Genomic DNA, 27307 nt, shown 5'->3' with positions numbered 1-27307 from the left:
GTTTTAATAATGCCTTAATTTACCTAAGAGTAGAATGGCTTTTTATTTTTTTATTATTATTTTTTTTAATTGAAATCTGCAGTAGCTTTTTATTTTATTTTATTTATTATTATTATTTTTTTTAATGAATTTTTATTTATTTTTTTGTTACATTTTACCTTTTTACCCCATTGGCACCCCCCACCCCACCCCCCCTCCACCCTGTCCCCGGCTTAGTTGTCCATGTCCATTGGTCATGCATACATGCATATAAGTTCTGTGGTTTATCTCTTCCCACCCCCCCCACCCCCCATCCCCTCTTCTGAGGGATGTCAGTCTGTGCCCTACTTCCATGTGCCTGGGTCTACTGTATTCCTCAGACTGTTATGTTCATTATATTCCGTATATAAGTGAGATCATGTGGTATTTGTCTTTTTCTGCTTGGCTTCTTTCACTTAGGATAATACTTTCCAGGTTAGAATGGCTTTTTAAAAAATTGAAATATAATTGATAAAACATTATATTGGTTTTAAGTGTACAACATAACCATTCAATATTTGTATATAAAATGAATTTTTATTCTACTCATACCTATGAAATATGGCATGATAAAACTTTCTCTGCCTTGTCAACTTCCTAAACCTAGGTAGTCACTTTAGTTTCCATGAAATATGACCAACTACATGGATGAAAATATACATCTTTACATGTGTATACATGGTGATGCAAATCTGCACTCACGCAAATGTGGAAACCCAGATGCACAAAACATGCCTTCTCCCATAGGCTCTGCCTCGAAGACATTTGATTAAGGCAGCAGCTATGCAGACAGTGAACTGTGTTTGTTTTCAATGGAGCTAGTTCATTGCTTCCTATCAACATGAATTATTATTATTATTATTATTTTTTTACTCTTTACCATTTTGTAAAAATACTACTGGTAGGGAATGCTATATGCCTGGAAAAGCAATGTATTTTATTCTTTCTTTTCCACCAATCTCTTCTTTGTTCTTTCATCTCTACTTCCATCAGTTCAACCAAGCCAACTGCCTTCCCCATCCCCGTCCCATACAGAAGATCACTTCCTGTCCTGTGAAAGTATCTTCCTTAAATGTTTCTCCCATCTGCTCTTTGCTCCTTTTCTCCACTGCTACTACTTTGATTCAGTGTCTCGCTTTTTTCTCATTCTATCAGTTCCTCCTATTTTTTAGAAGCTATCTAAATAGGTCTACCAGACTCATCTCCCCTTTTATCCATTCACTTCACTAGAGGCCTCCCAAATGAAGTGTTTGCACCCCAGGAGATAGACAAGATGATTAATTAAATCAACTTAATTCTGTTATAGCCCATTTTAATTTATATGTCTGAGTCTGTTTTATAGTGTAAATAATATTAATGCTGTAGAACAGGTATATGTAATGCCACACATATGTACTTATGTTAATGTGCATATTTAAATATTTTAAGTATTGGAATATAGCAACAAAAGTATTTGAAGACCACAGTCCTATCAGCTACTTAACTAAACTTTAAAAAGTGTATTTGTCACATCTCTGCTTTACATTTGTTAGTGTTTTTTTCCATCCTCCTACAAATCTAAAATATACCCCCCCAAATCAGGAAATTGATGTTGATACATTTTTACCATCTAATCTTCAGACTCCGTTCAAGTTTTGCCATTTGTCCAATAATGTCCTTTATAGCAAAATGATCCAGTACAGAATCACTTGCTGCATTTGGTTTTCATGTTTCTTTAGTCTCTAATCTTTGTCCATCACTTTTTGACTTTTATTATCTTGCCACTTTTGAAGGTTACAGGGCAGTTATTTTGTAAAATGTCTTTCCCATTACATTTTTCTTATAGTTAGATTCATTGTTTTGCATCTTTGATAAGAACACTGTTGTGATACAGTATACTTTCTGTCAGATGACACATGATTTTGATTTGAACCATAGTTGCTGAGGTTAACTTTAATCACTTGACTCAAGGAATTATCTCCAAGTCGTCTCCATTCTCCTTCCTCTTCTAATTAACAAGTAATTTGTAAGGAAGAAACTTGAAAATATGTAAATAGCCTAGTCCTCATCAAATTTTCATTTTCTGTTTTTTTTTTTTGTTTTTTTTTTTTTTTACTCCAATGGGTTTATTATTATTATTTATTTTGATGTTTAAATTGTCCCAAATTTGGGTAATGGAAGCCACTTCAACTTGGCATCCGTGTCCTTTTGACACGACCAGCAATCGTGTATTTTCCTACTAAAATGTTCCAGGCTCCACTTGCACTTCGCATTCTCCTACTCCCAGAACCAGCTCTCTCTCCAAGAAGCTCTTGTTCCTTGTAGCAGAGAATGGTGTTCAGAACCAAGATATGGGTACTAGATGTCCTCATTGCTACCGGGATGTTGCTCCTACTAGGTTTTCTCAGTAGACAATACCTAGGACTTATTTTATCACACATCACAGATACTATGTTTTGTACAAATTGAAGGTTTGTGGCAACCCTATGTTGACTAAGTCTATTGGAACCATTTTTTCCCTTAGCGTTTGCTCACTTTATGTCTCTCTGTCACATTTTGGTAAGCTATGCATATACATTGTATTTTTAGATGTAATGCATTTCATACTTAATAAACTACAATGCAGTATGAACATAACTTTTATTTGGACCGGGAAATCAAAAACTGACTCACTTTATTGCAGTATTCTCTTTAGTGTGGTGGTGTGGAACCAAACCTGCAGTATCTCCAAGGTATGCCTGTATGTTCATTCATACACATATACATTTACACCTATATTTCTATGTCTTTATAGGTATTATAAACCCTCTAATTTTCTCCCTGTCCATATTTGTAACTCCCTGACAGAAAACTGGCTCCCATTATCCTTAATATATATTCTTACATGATTAACCCCGATATAAAAGAAATCTCTTTCACCCTTTACCTCTACCCCACATGGATACCTATTTTGCTGACCATAACTTGATGGCTTTTAGACTAAATTGTTCAGGAAGAAGAGAGAGGAGCATGAGGGTGGATGTTTATACTTTTTACAAGCTCCTCAAATTATTTTAATGAGCAGTCTGGAATAAGAACCACTGTTTTATGTAGTTTATGAATTCTTCAATTATTAAAGTTTTTAAGCTAAAAAATCAACTTTTTTAGAACTTTAAAACAAATACACACAATGCATATAACCCAAATCAAACTTTAACTGACACTTAAAAATTATGATATATACTTACCTATATGATATAAGGTAGACTTAATATTGTATTTTTTAAAACATAGGGCACAGTTCACTATTCAGTCTTTTTCTAGGGTATGCTTGATATAGATCTCAACAACTTTTGTGGATGAAACACCTGAAACAAAGACAACTTATTTTGACATGGTTAATGAATATGTATAAATATTTATTTTTAAAGTGCATCATCCAAGTCATTTATATTCAGAAGAGCCTCTGAGAACTTAAATATACATCATATATTTTACAGTGACTGTGCCAGTTATGATTTGAGCTTTTCATCCTTGTTTAAAGTCTGTTCTGTGAAAAGCTGCAGAGTACACATTGACAGGTCATGATCTGACTAGTACAAGATGAGCTGTCTTAACTTGGAGGCCTGTGTGTGGTTTGCTCGTATTTGATATTTCTAGTACACGACGCTTTTTAAGTCATAAATATGCATACAAATATCATTCAAATCTCTATGGAAGATTTTCTAGAACTACAAATGGCAACTGAGACATGTGATACTTTTTGATAATCATTGTATCAGAAATCCCTGAGTAGGGGAAGTATGGTTTTTATTTTTCATCTTTGCTTTATTTTCCAAATTTTCTGCATTGAGCAACTAGAATTCTATAACTGATATACTTATGTCAAAGCAACATATGTAAATATTTATTTTCAAGTAAAATATCATTAGAATTTTGCCTCTTTAAGAATGGAACAGAACACTCTCTCCAAAGTCTCTTGCTACAATACATTAAGCAAGCACATTTAATTGAACCTGGAAATATTAGAAAATGAATGTCTGAATTTTATATATTATGAAGATTTGTGAAAAATATAAACTCAAAATGAGTTATCCTTTAAGGTCCTTTTTAATTTGAAGTAGATAACTGACTTATAAAAAAAGGCTTTTTAATATTTTAACTTTATTTGGCCTCAGATTTTATCTGGCAATAGGATAAATTTTAAATCTTTGAATTTAGCATGGTTGACAGATAGGTCATTTTCAGGTTAAAATTATGCCACTTAACCATTTTAATTCAGCATTCTTCTCGCATTGGTGTAACAAGCAGTAGAGCTTCCGTACTTCATTAAGCTTTACTGGATGTTGATTCACCTTTGTAATGACACAGGTATGTAAAAATCTGGACAAAAGTTGTGTGTGGTACCCTGCATTAGAATCCCATAGAACAAATATAAAACTTACTAAGGTATTTTAGTAAGTCTGTAAACAGGTTATCCTTGATGATGGCTATAGTTAAATATTTAAATTTTAGATGCCCTCTTTGTTAGTGTGGATAAAGCCCACAATCTTCCAATTGGTTGTCTATCTTATCCTAGACTAAGTTCAAGATGTGGCCCACTACTCTGGCATTTTCCCTGGCAGGAAAAATTGTGTGTGTGTCTTTTTTTGTTTGTTTGTTTGTTTGTTTGTTTTTATCCTCACCCGAGGACATTTTTCCATTTTTTGTTCAGGTAGAGTGGGAGGGAATGAGAGGAACAGAGAGAGAGAGAAACATCGACGTGAAAGGGACACATCGAGTGGTTGCCACCCGCACGACCGACCAGGGCCGGGGACAAACTGCAACCGAGGTACATGCCCTTAGCGGGAACTGAACCCGGGTCTCTCTGGACCACAGGCCGACTCTAACTGCTGACCCAAACTGGCCAGGGCTGTGTGTGTTTTTTAAGCCCTTAGTTCCTAACGGAATGCTGTGCTTTCAGACTTGTAACAATGATTTGTGAATGCAATAAAAATAGCCATTAACAATTCTGTGCATTTTTTAGAGTATGTTATCCAGTGGTTCTCAACCTTCCTAATGCCACGACCCTTTAATATAGTTCTTCATGTTGTGGTGACCCCCAACCATAAAATTATTTTCGATGCTACATCATAACTGTAATTTTGATACTGTTATGTCTTAGGCAACCCCTGTGAAAGGGTCGTTCGACCCCCAAAGGGGTCACGACCCACAGATTGAGAACTGCTGGTTTAACCAAGCATTAATATAACTGAACTAAATTTGTTATTTATTTGTCATGATGGCCTGCTCAAAGAGGTTGCTTGCTTGAGTGTCCTAGTCATGTTGCTGAAACTTCTCCCTAGGTAATATTTTTATCAAGTAACAATTTTCAGCAAAACAAAGATTGTTTATGATTATTCTTTATAATAGAATTGGAATTTATGCTGATCTGTTTAGTTCTGTAACCTAAGGTAGTTTTCATGAGGACTGTGTAATATATATTAAGCATACTGGTTTACTTAAGTAAATTATGGTCAGGCATTCCTTAAGAATCTTTTCAAATATGTGATTTTTTTCCTCTATGTAAAATGTATCAATGTTCATGATATGCATTTTTATATATTTCAGCATCATATGCATAGAGGAAAAAAATGGTTTGGAACCTCTAAAATTAGAAGAGTGTTTTCTATATTAATAATGTGCAAACTTGAAAAACTAAGTTGCTTTTTAAGTTATACTTACTACAAACTAGAAAAACTAAGCCATTTTCTTATTTAAATGGCACGTGGGCCTATGTATTTTCGTAGCATGCTGTGGAATGCCTTATGTGATGAGAAACTAAATCAAAACTGAGGTAATTAATCAAGTACACTAGGGTTGTCTTTCAGAGCTCACCAACTTAATAATATTCTTTAGCTTTTAATTTTTTTTGTTTCATATTTTTATTATTTTGAGAAAAGAAAGTCACTTACTAAGAATATGGTAGATTGTCTGAAAGATATTTTATTACCACTTTTAAAAAGTTAGAATATTTTTACCTTATTAACCCAGTATTTATTAAAATTCAGTTGTATTATATTCCAATGTAAAAATTCGGAAGTAATGTAGAATGAATTACCTATTTAAACTTTGTATATAATGTGTGAGGGACATTGTTCATTGCAAAAATATGGTCCTAATTGAAATAAACTGGGCCATTATCAGAGCTGTGAAAGTAACACCCAAATCAGAAAGGTTCAAATTCTAGCTTTAAAGAGAGTGAGATTTCATATGTTCTAGATGTGGATACAGTTAGATAGTTTATTCCTTCTAATATATTTAGTTTAGCTGTGTCATCATTATGTAGAATTACTTATCTGTTAAAATTTGTCTACATATTGTGGTTTAAGAAGTACCTTTGCCTACAACAAAGACAGACTTCTTCAAATCTAAGCTAGAAAATTCAAAGAGTGAACTCTGATAGTTAATAAAATTGAGTTCTGAAATTAAATATATTTAGGCGTTCTAATCTTGATGTTTTGATAGAATCCTTACAAAGATTGATTAGAAATTATAGATTAGGGTTTGGGGATATAGTGAAATTGGGTTATACCATGTTATTTACATTTTGACATTTATTTTTTGACATTTCTGAAATTCAGTTGTATATCTATAAGCAGTTTATATCTGTAAGTGATAATATTTTTTCATTTATGGAGCTTCTTATCATTTGAGGCATTGTTGAATAAGAAAATAGAATAATTTAAAATACTCAAAGTATGCAATATGAAATAGAGAAAGTGGCTTTATGATCTTTCAAAAGAAATAAACTAGGTTCATATAGTAACTATTTACAATGTGTGTGACCTTCAGTTTGCACATATGTGAAGAGTTTAATGGTAATACTTGGAATAATGGAGACACTCAATACGTGGCACCTCTTCTTATTTTTAAAAATAAGCAAGCATTGCCCTGGCCGGTTTGGCTCAGTGGTTAGAGCGTCGGCCTGCGGTTCGGAGAGACCCGGGTTCAGTTCCCGCTAAGGGCACGTACTTCGGTTGCAGTTTGTCCCCGGCCCTGGTTGGTCGTGCGGGTCGATGTGTCCCTTCACGTCGATGTTTCTCTCTCTCTCTCCCTCCCACTCTATCTGTACAAAAAATGGAAAAATATCCTCGGGTGAGGATAAAATAAAATAAAATAAAATAAAAATAAGCAAGCATTTTAGTCACAGTGAAAAAAAGTTCAAAATTAGTATTAATGATCTGAAGTCAGAAAGGATATATGAATCCCTAGGTTCACAGCAGCACTATTTACCATAACTAAGATCTGGAAACAGCCCATGTCCATCAGTAGATGAGTGGATAAAAAAGCTGTGGTACATATACACAATGGAATACTATGCAGCTGTACGAAAGAAAGATCTCTTCTCCTTTGAGACGGCATGGAGGGACCTGGAAAGTATTATCCTAAGCGAAACAAGCCAAGCAGAAAAAAGACAAATATCACATGATCTCACTTATTTCTGTAATATAATGAACTAAACAAACTGATGAACAAAATAGACCCAGAGTCATAGAAGTAGGGTCCAGACTGACATTCCTCAGAATGGGGGTGAGGGATAAACCACAGAACTTATATGCATGTATGCATAACCGATGGACATAGACAACAAAGCTGGGGACGGGGGTGGGTGGGATTGGAGGAGGGTGTCAAGAAGAGGAGAAGGAGAAACATCTGTAACATAAAGAAATTAATTTAAAAAAATGTGTTTAAAAACATACTCTGAAGAGCAACTTTTTGTGTTTCATTTTTGTCTTCACACATACAAAGTGAAAAATCTTTCTTGTCTCTTCTAGAGTTTCACACTAGAGTAAGGTCATATCTAAATTCTTTACTCACAGCAAGACCTATTCGTTTTAATTTCTTGCTAGAGTTAAGAGGTAAGAAAAAGTATTTTTGTAATTAATCTATTTTTCAACTAAGGCACTTATGGTAGTTCAGACTTAAAATTATATAGTATTCCATAAAGTATTTTTGCTAAATGTATTGTATACCATTATCAAATAATTGGTATTTTAAAAATATTTATGGCAATGGCTATTTGACATTAAATATAGAATTACGGTCCTCTGTGAATCACAAAGACTGTACATTAATATATTGATTTTATAAGTAGAACGCATTATATTTAGAAAGTAAAGGTTTACTTTCATATTTAAACCAATGGCTCTACCAAATATTGAATAATGAGAAGATATGACTGATATGTGCATACAAGGGAAATTTGTTTTAACTGAAGACATGTTTACTGATTTATTTTTATACCCCATTCTCTCTCCCTTTCACACCTGCTCCCGATTCCCAGTGGAAGAACTCACAGTCTGCCCTCTGTATCACGGATTCCACATCTATGATTCAACCAACCGAGAACTGCAGTTGGTTGAATCTAGGGATGGGGATCTTGAGATAGGGAGGGTCGACTATGGGGCTTGCCCATCCCAGGATTTTGGTATCCCCGGGAGTCCTGGAACCAATCCCCCATGGATGTTGAGGGATGACTGTATTTCCTTAATTGTAGCATATACATTTTTCTGTTTATCTTCATGTTACTTAAAAACTTGACTTTACTTATCTCCTTCTGGGAATTTCATATATGTTATTATTAACATATTTTCCAATGGTAAATGATGAGTAAGGCAAATTACAAGACTGGTCCACACTACCCTCCACTGCCTCATAGTCCCAGCATAGTCCACCCTTCTCCATAGATTCTTAGCCTCAGTTCTTATTTTGGCAGGGTCCTGTGAGCTACCTTTAACTAATTTTAATAGGTTAGGTAAACATCACTATATTTCTTCTAATGCTTTATTTATAAAAATATTTTAACTTTCTGATTTACCTCATAATTTGTAATTATCATTAGTCAATCCACACAGCCCAAATGCTAGTGATTTCTTTCCAAAGTGAAGTCTACAAACCACCTGCACCAGGTTTTCCTAAAGTACTATTAAATATGTGGCTCAGACGGCCCCATGCAGACCTGCTGAACCAGGATCCCTGGATTGGTGGTCAGGAATCAGCATTTTAATAAACACCATAGGTGATCATTATTAAAATTTAAGAACCAGATTCAAAAATGGCAGAGGAGTGAATGGAAGCAACACAGACCATATCCCAGGACCAAACTGGAATTACAACTAAAGTAAAGACAAACATTCAGAGAAACAGCAAAAGAAAAGCAGCTTGCGAGGACCATATAAACAGGGACACTGACTCAATCCTGGTAAGATTGCAGAGGCGCGAGAGGGGGCCTGGGAGCCCATGGTCAACATCAGCCTTACTGTAAGCAGCACCCTTGGGTTAAACTCCCAAGCAGCTCCACAGCACAGAGCCAGGACAGATGCTAAAATAGCCACAGCCACTCACCTTGGGCTCCGGCAGAGGGAAGGCAGACTGTACTGGAACTGTGTGGGGACACTCGGGATTTGGAGGGAACTCAGAGCTTTTGCTGAGTTGCAGCCACGCAGGATGGTGGCCATCTTACTCCTTCCCAGGGCTCTGGGGAGAGGGGACAGCCCCTCCCTCAGAGATTCAACGCCACCTGGTGGGCCATTGAAATGAAAATTGAGGATCATTAACCACCAGCATCTGCCCCACCCTTGGGAAATCCCCTTATGCTGAGCACCTGAGGGAGTTTTTCATTCAACTGAGAACCCAAGGCTCTTCAAGTAACCGCTACTGATAGCCTGCAGACAAAAAGTTAGAGGATAACTGAACCATTCCAGGGCTTACAGCTCTGCCCATTAAAGTAAGACTTGACAGTGGTGTTTAACATGGGTCTTCCGACGCTCATCCAAACACAGGGGAGAGAACCACAAACAGCAGAACACCAACACCCACAGGAAAAAATTGGCGGGCTCCAAAGCCCACTGTGATAGCCAAAATGGTGAAACAAAAAAAACAAATGCCAAATGAAAGAACAAGAGACCTCTATTGAAGATGAGATAAATAAGGAGCAGTTAAGCAAGTTAACAGAGCTAGCATTCAGAGCCATGATCTTGAAGAAGCTAAACAGCATGAGTAAGGACATAAACACAATGAGTAAAGACATAGAAATGTTGAAAATCAACCAATTGGAAATTAAAAACCACAAGAAGAAATGAAGAATGACATATCACAAATAAAGAACACATTGGAAGGTCTAAAAGCAGAGTAGAGGGAGCTGAGGACCGGATCAGTGAATTAGAAGACAGGGTAGAAAAAAATCAACCAATCAGAAAACCAAAAGGAAAACACAATTAAAAAGCAGGAAGACAGCTTAAGAGAACCACGGGACAACTGGAAACGTAATAACATTCTCATCATAGGAGTCTCCAAAGAATAAGAAAATGAGCAAGGGTTAGAGAATATATTTGAAGAAATAGTGACAGAAAACTTCCCTAATTTGGTGAAGGAAGAAGGCATTCAAGTTCAAGAAGCACAGAGAGCCCCAAGTAAGAAGAACCCAAACAGGCCCACACCAACACACATAGTAATCAAAATGCCAAAAATTAAAGAAAAAGAGAGAATCCTAAAAGCAGCAAGAGGTAAGCAATAGGTTACCTACAAAGGAACCCCCATAAGGCTCTCAGCTGACTTCTCAACAGAAATACTACAGGCCAGAAGGGAATAGCATGAGGTAATCAAGGTCATGAAAAACAAGGATCTGAATCCAAGACTACTCTACCCAGCAAGGCTATCATTCAAAATAGAAGATCAAATAAAGTGCTTCTCAGAAAAAAAAGCTAAGATAATACATTAGCACCAAACCAGCACTGAAAGAAATGTTAAAAGGACTGCTGTAATTAGCAAGACAAATAGGAAGAAAAATATAACCATACTAAACAAAAATGGCAATGAATAAGTACATATCAATAATCACCTTTAATGTAAATGGATTGAATGCTCCAATGAAAAGATACAGAGTAGCTGACTGGATAAGAAAGCATGACTCGTCTAAATGTTGTTTACAAGAGACCTACCTCACAACAAAAGACTCACATAGGTTGAAAGTTAAGTGAGGGAAAAAAATCTTCCAAGCAAATGGAAAGGAACAAAAAAGCTGGGGTAGCAATACTCATATCTGATAAAGTAGATTTCAAAGTGAAGGCCATAACTAGAGACAAAGAAGGACCTCTCCAACTGGAAGCTATAACCTTGATAAACATATATGCACATCATATAGGAGCAACAGATTATATTAAAAATCTCTTGGATGACCTCAAAGGAGAAATCAACAACAATACAATCATATCAGGGGACTTTCACACCCCACTGACATCACTGGATAGATCCTCTAGACAAAAAATGAACAAGGAAACAGAGACTCTAAATGAAGCACTAGACCAAATGGATTTAATAGATATCTACAAAGAATTACACCCCAAAACTACAGAATTCACATTCTACTCAAGTGCACCTGGGACATTCTCAAAGATAGACCACATGTCAGGACACAAATTATGTCTCTACAAGTTCAAGAAGAATGAAATCACATCAAGCATCTTCTCAGATCACAGTGGCATGAAACTAGAAATCAATTGCAACAAGAACATGCAAAGACATTTCAACACATGGAGGCTAAATAGCATGTAATCAACAATGAATGGGTTACCAAGAAGATCAAGGAAGAAATTAAAAACTTCCTGGAAAGCAATGAAAATGAACATACAACAACACAAAATCTATGGGATGCAGCAAAAGCAGTTCTGAGAGGGACGTTCATAGCACTACAGGCCTTCCTCAAGAAACAAGAAAAATTTCTAATAGACCATCTAACCTCACAACATAAAGAATTAGAAAGCAAACAAAAAGAAAATCCCAGAGCAAGTAGAAGGAAGGAAATAGTAAAGATCAGAGTAAAAATAAATAACATGGAGACCAAAAAAAACAATTCAAAGAATCAATGAAACAACGAGTTGGTTCTTTGAAAAGGTAAACAAGAGAGATGGACCCTTAGCTAGACTCACCAAGAAACAAAGAGAGAGAACCCAAATACACAAAATCAGAAATGAAAGAGAAGTAACAACTGACACCACAGAAATACAAAAGACTGTTAACAACTACTATGAACAATTATACGGCAACAAATTCAACAATCTAAGTGAAATTGACAAATTTCTAGAAACACATAGTCTCCCAAAACTGGACCTGGAAGAGATAGAAAACTTGAACAGACCAATAACAACTAAGGAAATTGAGGATGTAATCAAGACTCTTCCAGCAAACAAAAGCCCAGGCCCAGATGGCTTCACGGAGGACGTTTACCGAACATTCAAAAACAAAAACAAAAACAAAAAAAAACTAACATCCATTCTCCTCAAACTATTTCAAAAAATTCAAGAAGAAGAAAGACTTCCAAATTTGTTTTATGAGGCCAGCATAATACTAATTCCAAAACTAGAACAAGACACAACAAAGAAAGAAAACTACAGGCCAATATCCCTGATAAACATAGGCGCCAAAATCCTGAACAAAATACTAGCAAATCAGATCCAGTAATACACCAAAAAAGTTATCCACCATGACCAAATGGGATTAATCCCAGGGATGCAAGGCTTGTACAATATTCGCAAATCAATAATTTTGATACACCACATAAATAAAATGAAGAATAAATCCCACATGATCATATCAATAGATGCTGCAAAATTATTCGACAAAATCCAGCATCCATTTCTGATAAAAACACTCAGCAATGTGGGAATAGAGGAATCATATCTTGACATAATAAAGGCCATATATGAAAGACCTACAGCCAACATCATACTCAATGGGTAGAAACTAAAAGCATTTCCCTTAAGAACAGGAACAGCACAGGGATGCCCACTTTCGCCACTCTTATTTAACATAGTACTGGAAGTCTTAGCCACAGCAATCAGACATGAAGAAAAAATAAAAGAGATCCAAATTGGAAAGGAGGAAGTGGAACTGTCATTATTTGCAGATGACATGATATTATACATAGAAAACCCTAAAGACTCCATCAAAAATCTACTAGACTTCATAAATGAATTTGGCAAAGTTGCAGGATACAAAATTAACATCAAGTAATTGACAGCATGTTTATACACCAATGATGAACTCACAGAAAGTGAAAATGAAAACACAATTTCATTTATCCTCGCAGCAAAAAAAAAAAAAATTAAGATATCTAGGAATAAATTTAACCAAAGAAGTAAAGGACCTATTTGCAGAAAACTACAGGGCATTGATAAAAGAAATGGAGGAAGATATAAAAAAGTGGAAGCACATACCTTGTTCATGGATTGGAAGAATTAAAATGTCCATATTACCCAAAGCAATCTATAGATTCAATGCAATCCCCATCAAAATACCAATGACATATTTCACAGAACTAGAACAAATACTTCAAAAGTTCATATGGAACCAAAAAATACCCTGAATAGCCACAGCAATCTTGAAAAAGAAGGACAAAGTAGTTGGGATCACAATACCAAATATCAGGTTATACTACAAAGTGACTGTAATCAAAACAGCCTGGTACTGGCACAAGAACAGGCATATAGACCAGTGGAACAGAACAGAGAATGCAGAAATGAACCCAAGCCATTATGCTCAATTAATATTTCACAAAGGAGGCAAGAGCATACAATGGAGAAAAGACAGCCTCTTTAATGAATGGTGTTGGGAAAATTGGACAGCTACATGCAAAAAAATGAAAGTAGACCATCAACTTACACCATACACAAGAATAAACTCAAAATGGATAAAAGATGTAAATGTAACCCGTGAATCCATAAAAATCCTGGAAGAAAATGTAGGGAACAAAATTTCGGATGTCATACGCAGTAGAATTTTCACTGATACATCACCTAAGGCATCAGAAACAAAGGAAAAATGAACACATGGGACTACATCAAACTCAAAAGCTTCTGCACAGCGAAAGATACAATCATCAAAATGGAAAGGCACCTCACTGTATGGGAGAGCATCATTGCCAATGATACATCAGATAAGGAGTTAATTTTAAAATATATTGAGTACTCATACAACTCAACAAAAGGTAAATAAAGAACCCAATTAAAAAATGGGCAGAGGACCTAAATAGATACCTCTCCAAATAGGGCATACAAATGGCCAAGAGAGATATGAAGAAAAGCTCAACATCACTAATCATCAGAGAAATGCAAATTAAAACAACAATGAGGTATCACCTCACACCTGTCAAAATGGCCATCAACAAATCATCAAACAAGTGTTGGCAAGAATGTGGACAAAAGGGGATTCTAGTACACTGCTGGTGGGAATGCAGACTGGTGCAGCCACTATGGAAAACAATATTGTGTTACCTCAAAAAATTAAAAATTGAATTGCCATTTGCCCCAGTGATAGCACTTTTAGGAATATACCCTAAGAAGCCTGAAACACCAATCAGAAAGAATATATGTACCTCCATGTTCATAGCTGCACTATTTACAATAGCTAAGTTTTGTAAACAGCCCAAGTGTCTATCAGTAGATGAATAGATAAAAAAAAGCTGTTGTGCATATACAGAATGGAATACTATGCAGCTGTAAGAAAGAAAGATCTCTTATCCTTTGAGACGACATGGAGGGACCTGGAAAGTGTTATCCTAAACAAAACAATCCAAGCAGAAGAGACAAAACTACATGAACTCACTTATTTGTAGAATATAATAAATGTAACAGTCTGAGGAATAGGGTAGATTCAGAGTCATGGAAGTAGGGTACAGACTGACAACCCTCAGAAGAGGGGGTGGAGGGAGGGAAGAGATATACCACAGAACTTATATGCATGTACGCATAACCAATGGATATGGACAACAAAGCCGTGGACGGGTTGGGGGGGGGATGGGGAGGAGGGTGTCAATGGGGTACAAAAAGAGAAACATCTGTAACAAAAATTAAATTAAATTAAAAAATAAAATTTAAGAACCACTGCTTTTGACCCTAATTTCTTTTAAATTCCTTATACATACTTTGTCTCTATTTTCAGTATTCAGATTTTGCTGTTCTATAATAGGACTGTCTTTCAACCCTACAGCAGGTTCAAGGTAAATTGATGACACCTGAGTCAGGTTCAGTACTGTTCCTGGATTACTAGTATACCATATGCCCATTCTTCCCAAGTTTTGGAATTGTCCAGCAATATCTCAAGTTTCTTCTTTGAGCTGTATTCAGTTCGGCCCTATCAAGAATCTTCCTGAATTACTCTGTCATGTTTTTGTTACTTCTTTGTGGTATTTGACACTGTCGGTAATTTCCTACTTTTTATAAACTTCTTTCTCTCTTTTAGTGAACCAGTTCCCTCCTGGTTTTCTCCTGTCTTAGCAGACCATTTCTTTGGTCTTTTTGCTAGGTTTCTTTGGCTTATTTTCAGTCTTTTCTCACTCTGCAGATGACAGCATCCATACCCAAAGGTCAGTATCATACTAGTTTTGCTAAAGGAAAATGATCCATCTACTTTCTCTGAATTTCTGCCGTTTTAAATATTATCCTGTGGTCTAATTAAGACATAATGTAGTGATAGATTTACCAATAAGTTCTAGTTGGCCATTTCTATTATCTAACAGACTCTTTTTACTACAGAGTTTAGTATTTACTTAAGTAGCAGAATATCTATCAACTGATCTCCAAATGATATATTATTCTGGAAATATGATTCAATGTGCTATAATTGAGTGTTGTACTCTAAGTTGTGTTTAACTTTAAATCTAGAATGTAATAATTAAAAATAACAATTTTTAATATAACAGAACTATTTCTATAAAATCTGACTTTAAAAAGATATGTGTTTCTGACTCTTTTTCTCCTGACTTCTTTTCTCTGATTCTACCTCTCTGGAGAAACTTGGAGTCAGAAAAATAAGTTACAAACTTTGTATGTGTGTGTTTAAGTTTTTTATAAATATAATACATGGTCATTGTAGAATGGCAAAAAATATTTAAAGTTACCTGCAATAATAGCTCCTAAAAGTAGTATATTTCAGTTCATGTTTTGGTAGTGTATGCTACTACAAGCTACTCTTTAAGAATTGCAAGCATATTAATCAAAGGGAACCATCAACAAAACAAAAAATATATTGAATAGAAGATATTTAGCAATGATACATCTGATAATGGATTACATCCAAAATTTTATGAAGAACTCATACAACTTAACACCAAAAAAAAAAAAAAAAAAATGTGAATACGAAATGGGCAGAAGATTTGAATAGACATTTTTCCCAAGAGGACATACAGATGGCCAATAGACATATGAAAAGATGTTCATCATTAATAAATCAATAAACAAGTGTTGGTGAGGATGTGGATAAAAGGGAACCCTCTTATGTACTATTGGTGGAAATGCAGATTGGTGCAACCACTATGGAAAACAGTATGGAATTTCCTCAAAAAATTAAAGATACAACTACCATATGACCCAGCACTTCCACTTAAGGGTATTTTTTTTCAAAGAAATCCAAAATATTAATTAAAAAAACACACATGCAACCCTATGTTCATTGCAGTATTATTCACAACAGCCAAGATATGGAAGCAATGTAAGTGTCCATGGATAAAAAAGAGGTAGTACATATATATATATATACACACAGTGGGTTGGGGGGATAGGGTGAGAAAGATGAGAGGATTAAGAAGTACAAATTGCCAGTTATAAAAATAGTCACAGGGATGTAACGTATACCATAGGGAATATAGTCAATAATATTTTTATAACTGGTGTCAAGTGGGTACTAGACTTATTAAAGTGATCACTTTGTAAGTTATGTAAATGTCTAATCACTATGTTGTACATCTGAAACTTATATTGTATGTCAACTGTAATTGAAAAATATTTTTAAATTTAAGAATTGCAATCATACATTGTTTTAATGGCCTTTTTCATGTAATTTTATATATATAACAATTTTTCATGTTAAATACTCCTTTCTAACCAGATTTTTAAGTACTGTGAAATATTTCTTTGCATACATATACTCTTACTGTAATTCCTGGGTCAAAATATAAATACTTTTAAAATAAGAAAGCACCTCGGTGGTAATGACAGCAATGGACATTTGTTGAGTACATCTATGTGCCTAGCACTATCTAAGCACTTAAATGTATCATCATGTTGGATCTTCACCCTGGTCCTTATGATAATTACTGTTTCTTGTTGTTGTTGTTTTTATCTCCTTGTTTAAAAAGAAAAGAGAAGTTTAAAGAACTTAAGGATTATACAACTAATAAGTGGTACAGCAGTGATTCGAACCTGTATCTGCCTTGTTCTACATCCTATGTTTTAGAAACTTACTTTTATACATATATTGAAATAAGTATTTTCTATTTCTTTGTTGCAAGAGATTCTCAAGTCGGATTTTGTCCTGAAGCCATTTTTTATTTTCATAATGTAGAAACTCATAATTTTTCTGTTAGAAATAAACACTACTGTTAAGTGGGCTCTGTTTGGGTCTATCTAACGAGTAGGGGAATAAAAACTGGAGGTTATTCTTAAAACAAACAAATTGATTAAAGATGGTCCTACTGTAAGGAGTGGAAGATAGATTATAACTCCTTAAGGCTTTTTCCTCATAAAATTCAATGAAATAAGTATCTGTGTTAAGAGAGCTGCCACAGATGATTTATGTAGAGCCAGCAGAATCTAATCTGTTATGTGGAGGGAGGGATCTAAACGTGAATTTTTATTAGGTATTAAGCACTGTATTTTAGCTGAGTCAAATATTCCTTCATAATATTTATCATGAATTGTAAAGTTTGAAAACCTTTATTGTGAAAAGAAACGAAAACCAACCACATTCTTCTCTCTGCAAAAATAATTTAAGAATATTCTGATTTGTGAAGTGTCAGCCACATTATGTACAAACTGGAAGATTTTTTATTTTTTTTTGTTTCAATGTCAATTCTTTTGCAGTAAAAACTTCTCTTATTCAAATACTAATTATAATGCAATTCAGACTCATTTTGGTTAATTCTTTTGTTTGTTAACTGAAGAGTATGAAATTATTATTTCACCTATAAAATGTTAGAAAATGTTTACTTCCTCCTTGACAGATAAGGATTCATATATTTAACTGATTTTACTCTACTCTATTTCCATCTGTGACCTACTCAGCCATCTAGGTTCTTCTGTGGTTTCAAACTCCTACAAGTTGTTTTAGCCTTGATATATTGTTCTCTTCTTTTCTTCTGAACTATATTCATAGGCTAAACTTAAACTCTGGTCACTTAAGATGCAATCTATTTTAATGTTTTCTCTGAAGGTTTCTTAAAGGTTTATGTTGTAGTGTTACATCTTCACTGAAGTTCAGTTGGTTTTTTGTTAAATGTACCTTCAATAATGCCTGCAAATGATTATCTGCTTCGCTGGTTTGAAAACTCTTTAAAGTATCCCTATAGAGGTTAAAATTTTTAAAAATCACTTTGAAAAGTTCAAGCTGCATCATAGCATTTTTATTAGTTCACTTTTGTGTTCCCAGGGAACTGAACTGTTCTCTGAACTTTTCAAAACAAGTAGATTCTGTAAATTTTGTTTTTTCTAAAATCAGATAAATTTAGATTACCAGCTATTTGTGAATCAGTTTCCAAAGTACAGATATCTAGATAGGTTAAAGCAAGTCATAAACATACAGTAATGAAGCATTATTTTCTTTATTTTAATACAGCAGTTTCAACATATATAACAATAAAACAATATTTAATAACTCAGTTTAACATTTATTCCAGTATCCAGTCATTAGTTTACTTATCACCAATTTTCGCCCACTTCAAGTCATTTTAAGATTGTGAATGAAGTAGATATTTTTAGAAAGCATTTTTTTCTCTTTACACGCAGGCAACTGGCTATATAATTTAGACATTTTCTACCTTTTCCCTGTGACATTTAGTGACTGTGGAACCTTGAACCTGTCCACAGCATAAGGACTGTATCTAAGTATCATCTTGTCTTTCATTTCTTTGGAATGCCCCCAAGGCTACTACTCATGAATCTAATTTTGTGTGAGGTAAACTTTGTCTTCATGATTTTGGTCCCAAATCTCCAAATTTTCTCTTCTTTTCAACTCTTTCTCTTTTGCCCTTGAATTAATGAAGGCAGCGTTTGGAAACATCACATTCTACATATTTATCAGGGATATTGGTGTTCTTTCATCAGTAAATAGCTTCTTGAACATAGGAACTCCCCCCCACAACAGGGTCAACTATAGTTAGTTGCCTTTTTTTTTTTTTTATTCACCATGCAATTTGAAAAAAGAAAAAATAAAACTCCTTCAAACCAAACAAAAACCCCTTTAACAAAAAACCTTCAAATTAATTTTAAAGATAAGGTACAAAAGGAGACAGTACAAGTGGTCTTATCTAGTCTCCATATGAAATGTGTTAATGACTATCCAGATTCCTGTTTTTAAAAGATTGATCTTCCACTTTTACTCAGATATAGGTAAATATTTGTCCTGAATTCAAGACAAGATACAAATGAAAAGCAAATTAATTCTTTCAGCCCAATGCCTTTAAAAAAGCTCTTTTGGATCTTTTCTTAAATGACTCTAAGCATATCTCATATTTTTTTTCCAGTCTCCCTGAGGTATTAATAGTCTTTTTAAAAAATATATGAAAAACCCAGCCCAGTTTAATGTCAGGGCTTCAGTCTCTCAACCAGTTCAAAGCTTCTTCTCACCCGCCCAGGTCTGCTCCAAAGTGGGAAGTCTATCATTTGGAAGGGCCTACTGGACTTAGATCTTGTCCCTGCTTCCTTTGTGGGCTTTTAGCAATCTGTCATTGCTGTGGCTTCCTACCTGCCATTCCCTGGACGTGAGAGATGCCTTCGCCTGTGGCTTGCTTACAACTCATTTTCAGAACTTAAGTTCCTTTCCTCATCTTTGATTGGTATCACCTCATCCACACTAGGCTGTCCTGTTTGGTGGATACCTTTCCAGACAACCATAGTCTTGCTCTCTTCCACGGGTCACCATTTGTCCTAAGTGAGCACAGGCAAACGCTTGCCTTTCAGCTCAAGAGCAGTCGCTCCCCCTGAGCCCTGCATCTTCTCTCTGCTCTGTCACTACAGCTGGACAGACATGCAGCACCACCTGGTCTCTGTGTCCCTCAACCCTTGGGGCACAAATCTCTCAGTGCTTTTCAGACAGTCCCTCCTGTCTAGGGACTTCTTTAAAGCACCGCGTCTAAAGACATCCTTGCTCTCCAGTCTCACCTTTCCTCATTCTTCTGGCTTCTTCTCTGAGGTACCAGACCAACTTCTGGTCTGAAATGCTTCAGAGGAAATGAAATATTCCCTGAAGTATTTTCTTCAGTGCATATGTTTTTTTAAAAAAAGAAATTTTAAACCATTTATAGGAGATTGAGAGTGAAAATTTCACTCACCCCATGAGCCCTTGAACGTGAGTATGTCAAACACCCAACCACCGTGATTCAACTTGTGAGCTTTTTTCTTAGGACATCCACTTTCTCCCAGTTCCTCAGGTCTTCTCCAGGACTCCGGGTCATCCTCCTCCTTCTCACTGAACCCCCTTCTCCTTTTCTCAACTAAGACATGGCTTTTTTTTTTTATCCTCACCTAAGGACCGAGGACATTTTTGCAGTTATCTTCAGACAGAGCAGGAGGAGAGAAGAAGGGAGAGAGAGAGAGAGAAACATTGACGTGGAAAGACACATGGACTGGTTGCCACCCACTTGGGTCCAGGGACAAACTGCAACTGAGGTATGTGCCCTTAGTGGGAACCAAACCCGGGCCTCTATGGTCCCCGGGCCAATGCTCTAACCACTGAGAAACCCAGCCAGGGCTAAGACATGGCATTTTAATGTCGCCCTTTACAACACATTAGAGGCCTGTATTACAATTCTTCAACTTTCTCTGGATCCACTGTGCTGATCCATTGCAACTGTTTCTTTATCTGGCCAGATAACTGGAGGAAATGATGGACTTAGGTTCCCTCCGAATGTATGCCTCCTAAGTTAAACCAAGGCCTCATGGCCATCATGTGAGCTCCTTATCAGATACCTTGTAACAGTTATTTCAGATCTTTGCCACATATCTCACGTCTCAGTTTTATTTCCAGCACTCTCATTTATCAAGATGATTCCGTCTTACTTCACTGAGGAAAAAGGGGCTATATCCTCCTCTTATCTCCTCTCACCCTGAGAAATAGTCTTTGTACTTTTCCTACTTCAATCTTTGTTACCTTCCCCACCTCAATCTCGTTTTCTGTCTCAGAAGAAGAAAAAAAAAAGTCACTTACTTTTATTCTTTAATCCAAAAATCTTTCTCTTCAGATTCTATTTGTATTCTCATTAAGCCATGTTAGAAGTTTTTTTTTTTCCCAAGTCAGTCTTTTTAAAAGGTGACTTTTCATATGTTCTTCCAGGTTAGAAAACTCAAGGAAGGAGCTCTCCATTGTCCAAACCATAGGACAGGTATGCAGGCCATACCCCTGAGTTTGAAGGCCACCTTTAATCTCCGTCTCCCTCTCTCTCCCCACTTCTTCCCTCCTTCCCTCTCTCACAAATGTCATCAGTTTTTTGTTTTGTTTTTTCTTATTTGTTTGTTTTTAAGTAAATGTCCACCTTAAACCCTGGTCCTTAGGACTAGACTAAATTTGCTTTGCATTTGCTAGACTGTTCATTTGGCATTTGGGTAGATGTTTCTTTATATTGTTATACATCTTTTTATGTCTTGGTTCTTTTTACCAGCTAGATTGCCAACTCTGATGACAGAGAATATTTCTCTCATACCTCCTTGAAGACAAGGAACTAGAATAGTTGCACATGATATTATTCTAAGGTAGGAAGATTTAAAATTACTCCTGGTAGTTCTTCATTGCTAGCCTGTTTCCTATTAGTTCTTATTGAAATTGTTTTTATACCTTTATGTTGCTGAATAGCAGTGGAAGGGTGCAGATTCTAGTTTTTGCCCTAGATGCCCAAGGCTATTTGTTAAAACAACAAATTATGTCTGAAATATAAATGCCATGACCCAAACTTGCAGAAATACTGAGAGTAAGAGACCAAATATATATATATATATATATAGAGAGAGAGAGAGAGAGAGAGAGAGCGAGCCAGTTTAAAATAATATTCTTTCTTAGAATAGTTTCTATTCTTGTCTAGTTCTCTCAGCATTTCTGTTAACATTTAAGAGTACCTGTTGATTACAGATTTCTTTGGAATATAGTGTTAAATTAAAAAGAAACCAGGTTCTCCAGAATGAAGAACTTGGGGTTGTTGAAGAGTGTAAAACTAATCTAAAAGAAAATGTCTATTTCATATTTTTTGTACATAAATTTGAGAACAGTAACTTTTTTATTTATACAGGTTTATTTATTTTTTTCTTTCTGTAGTTGGAACCCCATTTGATTAAATAAAAATCTGTATAGTAGTCAAAAGGTATGCCGCATACTCTACTAGGTACTTGGGATATACTAAGATAATCAGACATGATCTCGTGTTTAAAAAGCATATGCTCTAGAAGATATACAAAACCTGTATGTATATAATTGTAATTAATACAAGATTTAAAGTGTTAAATATGATTAGTAGGTGCAGATAAGCTACTGTGGGAATTGAGAAACTGGAACATTGTTTTCAGCTCCAAGGATCAGAAAGAGATTGTGTATTATATGTGATTGGAATGGGATTATGGGAACTAGGTAGGGTTTGATAGGAATGTAAATCGGGGTAGGCTAGGTTATACAGCACAAATACATACACATACACAAAAAAACTACCAAATTATTGGTGGACTAACACTGGTTGATTTCTCATGCAAGTAACATGTCAATACGGGTTGGAGAGCAAGTCTGCACATTTGGTCACTCAAGGATGCAAGCTGATGATAGTTTTATTTCAACATATATGGTCCAAGACACTGTAGGAGGAAACATGGAAAATTGCAGAACGAATTTAAAAATCATAATTAAAGATTAGCACATGCCATTCCAGCTTATATTCTACAAGGTACATAGTTGAAGAGGGCAGGGAAGTATAATGCTACCATGTGCTACCATACTTCAAAGGCCTTCCTGGTACTTGATGCCACATAGGGGAATCCCTGGAGAAAGAGTATGTGTACAATCGGTATGGGAAAAATGCCTAAGAGTTTGAAAAGTAGTAATTCTACTAATAATATTTGCTAGTGTGTTTTAAACTTCATTTTGATTATTTAATAGATTGTTTTTTTTGTTTGAGTTATAGGCTTACAAAAAAAAGTGAGTAGAAAATACAGAGATCTAATATAGCCCCTCATTACTGCCCCTCTCCCCACCAATTTTCCCTGTTTTTAACATGTTGCACTGGTGTGGTATATTTGTTAGACTTGATGAACCAATACTGATACATTATTATTGACTCAAGTACATAATTTACATTAAGTTCACTCTTTGTGATGTATTATATTTTAAATGTGTGATGCCATATACAATATCATTAAAATCCATTATGCTGTACCTATTTACCCCCCTGTCATTTCCCCCAAACCTCTGGCACCCACAGATCTTTCTGCTGTTTTCATAGTTTTGCCTTTTCCAGAATATCATATAGTAGTTGGAATCATACGGTGTGTATGAATGTACCACAGTTGATTTATCCATTCATCTACTGAAGGTGAGAGAGAAAACATATGTGTACAATTAGTTTGTTGTGTGTACAATTAGTTTGTTGTATGTACAACAATTTTGGTTGCTTCCAAGTTTTGGCAATTATAAATAAACAGCTATAAACATGCATACAGAGGTTTTTATGTAGACATAAGTGAGTTTTCAACTCATTTGGGAAAAACCAAGGCACATGATTACTGGATCATATGGTAAGAGTATGTTTAGTTTTATAAGTAGCGGCCACTTTCTTCCAAAATGACTAACCATTTTGCTTTCCCACCAGTGAGCTGTCTCTTTATATCATTTGCCTGTTTCTCAATTAGGTTGGTTGTTTTCTCGTTGAGTTTTGAGATCTTTGTATATTGTGGATTCTAGTCCTTTATCAGATAGGTATTTTGCAAATATTTTCTCCCAGTCTGTAGCTTGTTTTTTCCTTCTCTGAACAGTGTCTTTTGCAGAGAGTTTTTAATTTTAATGAAGTCCAACTTTTTTCTCTTGTGGATTGTGCTTTTGGTATTGTATTTAAAAAGTCATTGTCAAACCCATGGTCACCTAGATCTCCTGTTGTCTTCTTGGAACTTTATAGTTTTCATTTTACATTTAGTTTTGTGATCCATTTTTGAGTTAATTTTTGTGAAAAGTGTAAGGTCTTTGTGTAGATTCTTATTTTCATGTGATGTTCAAGTGTTCCAGACTTTGAATTTGTCAGTATTCAGAGTCAATTGATTTCTTATATTCCAGCAATGAATAATTGGAATAGGACATGAAAAACAATACCATTTTAATTAGCACCAAAAAATTAAATACTTAGGTATAAATCTAATAACTGTACAAAATCCATTTGAGTAAAATGACAAGACTCTAATGAAAGAAATCAAAACCAAATGGAGAAATATTCTATGTACATAGATAGGAAGACTCAATACTGTCAAGATGATAGTTCTTCACAACTTGAACTATAGATTCAGTACAATTCCAATCAAAATCTCAGCAAATTATTTTATGTATTGACAAACTGATCTACAGTTCATATGGAAAGTCAAAAGTCCCAGGGTAGCCAACACAATATTGAAGGAGAACAGAATTGGAGAACTGAAACTATCTGACTACAAGACTTACCATATTAGCTCCAGTAATTAAAATAGTGTGGTATTGGCAAAAGAGTAGGCAAATAGATCACTAGAACAGAAGGAGAGCCCAGAAATAGAACCATATACATGTCCCAAAAAAGGTATACACGGTATCGGTAGATTCTATTAAATTTTGAAAATGAAATGTATTTTAATAAACACTGGCTTTATAATTATTCAAGGTCATGTATACATTATTTTGGGACACTACACACACACACACACACACACACACACACACACACACAAAATCAACTTTTGGCAAAATAGCAAAGGTAATTCAATGGAGAAAGATACAGTTTTTTCAGTTAATGTATTTATTGTTTGTTTTGTTAATCCTCACCCGAGGATTTTTATTTTTTTAATATTTTGACAGCATAGAAGGGAGGGAGAGAGAGAGAGAGAGACAATTAGTTGCCTCCCACACAACCTTGACCAGGGCCAGTGATCAAACCTGCAACCCAGGTAAGTGCTCTTGACCGGGAATGAACCTGCTATCCTTTGGTCCATAGGCTGGTGCTCTAACCACTGAGTTAAAGCAGCCTGTGGTCAGTTAATAATGTTTTTAATGCAAAGTGGTTGGGAGATTAGATTGAGACCACATTATAAAGGGTTGTCAATGTTATGTTATGGAGCTGTAACTACTGAAGTTCTGTTTGGTACCCTTTAGAGGATATTAAGGATCACAAGAGGAGATATCATTTAGACCAGTGATTTGCAAACTTTTTAAATCAGATGTATTTTATACATTTTGTTATATATAAGTTAAAGATTTCATAGAATAAAATCATGCTGAAAATTTTTGTTCTTTTCTTTTTGGATTAAAAAATACTGATTAATCTCCACTAAATTGATTCCACTACCACTTACAGGGTTAAATAATTTCAAAAATATTGATCTAGCTTAAGTGCTTTACTTATTTTTTTTTAAGTGTCTTATTTTATAAAAAGGAAGGTAAGACTCAAGAAATAAGCTTAGGTTAACCTCAGGGTTACACAATTAGCTAAGGACCAGGTTAGTGCTAATCACTGCTTTCTCTATAGTCATTTACTATTCTATCATTGAGCACTTTGGAAATTATTGCATATTTATATTAAATATGTTCAGTGATTAAAAACAAATTCATGTCTAAAATCATTTTTTATAAACATGAGTAAAAAGCTATAGAATGAGCCCTGGCTGGTGTGGCTTAGTTGGTTGAGCATCATCCCATGCACTGAAAGGTTGCTGGTCAATTTCTGGTCAGGACACATATCCAGGCTCCATCCCCAGTAGGGGGCATGCAGGAGGCAGCCAATGAGTGCTTCCCTCTCACATCAATGTCTCTATTTCCCTCTCCCTTCCTCTCTCTCTGAAAATCAATAAAAATCTTTTTTTAAAATCCATAGAATGATACAGTGAATGATTAAGTAGAGCAACACAGTAGTCTAAGCACTTTGTTAAAAGAATGAAAGCATTTGGCTTTATATGTGTATTCAACGAGTACTTGCACATAAACATGCTGATTTCTCTGTCTTCTGGCATTGAAACCCACCTCTTCATTTGACATACCCTTCTAAGGCTTCTAAACTTGACTTTATTCCTTCCCTCATCAATGTTTCTCATTATTTCTGGTATAAACAGTGTTTTCTAAAAAACTCATCTCTTAGATGTAATCACTGTCCCTGTACTCTTAGTCAAATATTCTTCAAGAATATAGAGTCAGAATCAAATTGTCTAGGTAGCTATATAAACTTGGGGGTGATTTGTTCTCTCTGAGCCTCATTTCCACGGTAATAAATAATACCTACTTATTAGCTTATTAGATTTTTTGTGTGGCTATTTTATCTGCGTTTTAGAGTCTATTAACAATGATGATGAGCCTGACTAGTACCTGATTTCACTTTTCTATTTAATTGCATAGCCACAGAAAAAGAAATGAAATGGCTTTCACGAAGATAAAGATGAAATATAAATTTATGTCTGATATTTCCACAACACTGAGAATAGCACATCCATTGTGTTTTTATTATTTATTTGAGGACCACTTAAAATTATTTTAATAAAATGTTGGCTTTATAATTTTTTTAAAAATACTCTACACAATTTAAACTTAAGTGTTAATTTTTTGCATATTTTTTCACGGTAAAGAAATGTGTGTGTGTGTGTATTTCCATTGAAACTCCATCTTTGTGAAGGAGTAACAATTTTCCTGCATTGGTAATGTTAAATGTACTTTAGCTTTCAATTCATTGCTGTGGTTATGTTTCCAGAGCCTGCTGTAAGAGATAAACCCATTGCAAATGAAGACAGCATTCATTTCCTTCCACCTCAGGCCACACAGAATTGATCGAGGTAATAAAATGACAGCACCTTGTAATATACTGAAGGCTCTTTAATTCGAAAACCAGTTCTAACCTGATTCACAGCTTGTTTAAAGCTAATTTATAGCTTGCATAATTTTCAGCTGGCCGACCAAGGTAAAGGATGATATATGAAAACTAATAAAAGATTAACTCATGATACATTCAGACCTGTCTTGTTAAAGTCAACTGGTATTAAAACAAAAAAACACAGGTGGTGGGGAATGGTAGAAAAAGTGATCAGTAAGCTTTTGGTGCACATAGGTAACA

The 27307-nt window shown here is 35.2% G+C and overlaps 1 protein-coding gene across 3 annotated transcripts in view; it reads left to right on the top strand.

The window, feature by feature from the left end:
- The window catches only part of PHF14 (PHD finger protein 14), a 178650-nt gene extending 151620 nt beyond the window's left edge, over positions 1-27030 (top strand). For all 3 annotated transcript variants that reach the window (XM_036246815.1, XM_036246817.1, XM_036246816.1), the window contains 3 exons: positions 21340-21388; positions 21665-21755; positions 26948-27030. In XM_036246815.1, the coding sequence (XP_036102708.1) occupies positions 21340-21388; positions 21665-21714 (99 nt within the window). In that variant the 3' untranslated portion in view covers positions 21715-21755; positions 26948-27030. The remainder of the gene's footprint in view (positions 1-21339; positions 21389-21664; positions 21756-26947) is intronic.
- The last annotated feature ends 277 nt before the right edge of the window (positions 27031-27307 follow it).

Source organism: Molossus molossus, unplaced genomic scaffold (genome assembly GCF_014108415.1).
Source record: "Molossus molossus isolate mMolMol1 unplaced genomic scaffold, mMolMol1.p scaffold_m16_p_7, whole genome shotgun sequence".
Lineage (NCBI taxonomy): Eukaryota > Metazoa > Chordata > Mammalia > Chiroptera > Molossidae > Molossus > Molossus molossus.
This window is presented reverse-complemented; position numbering and strand designations above follow the sequence as displayed.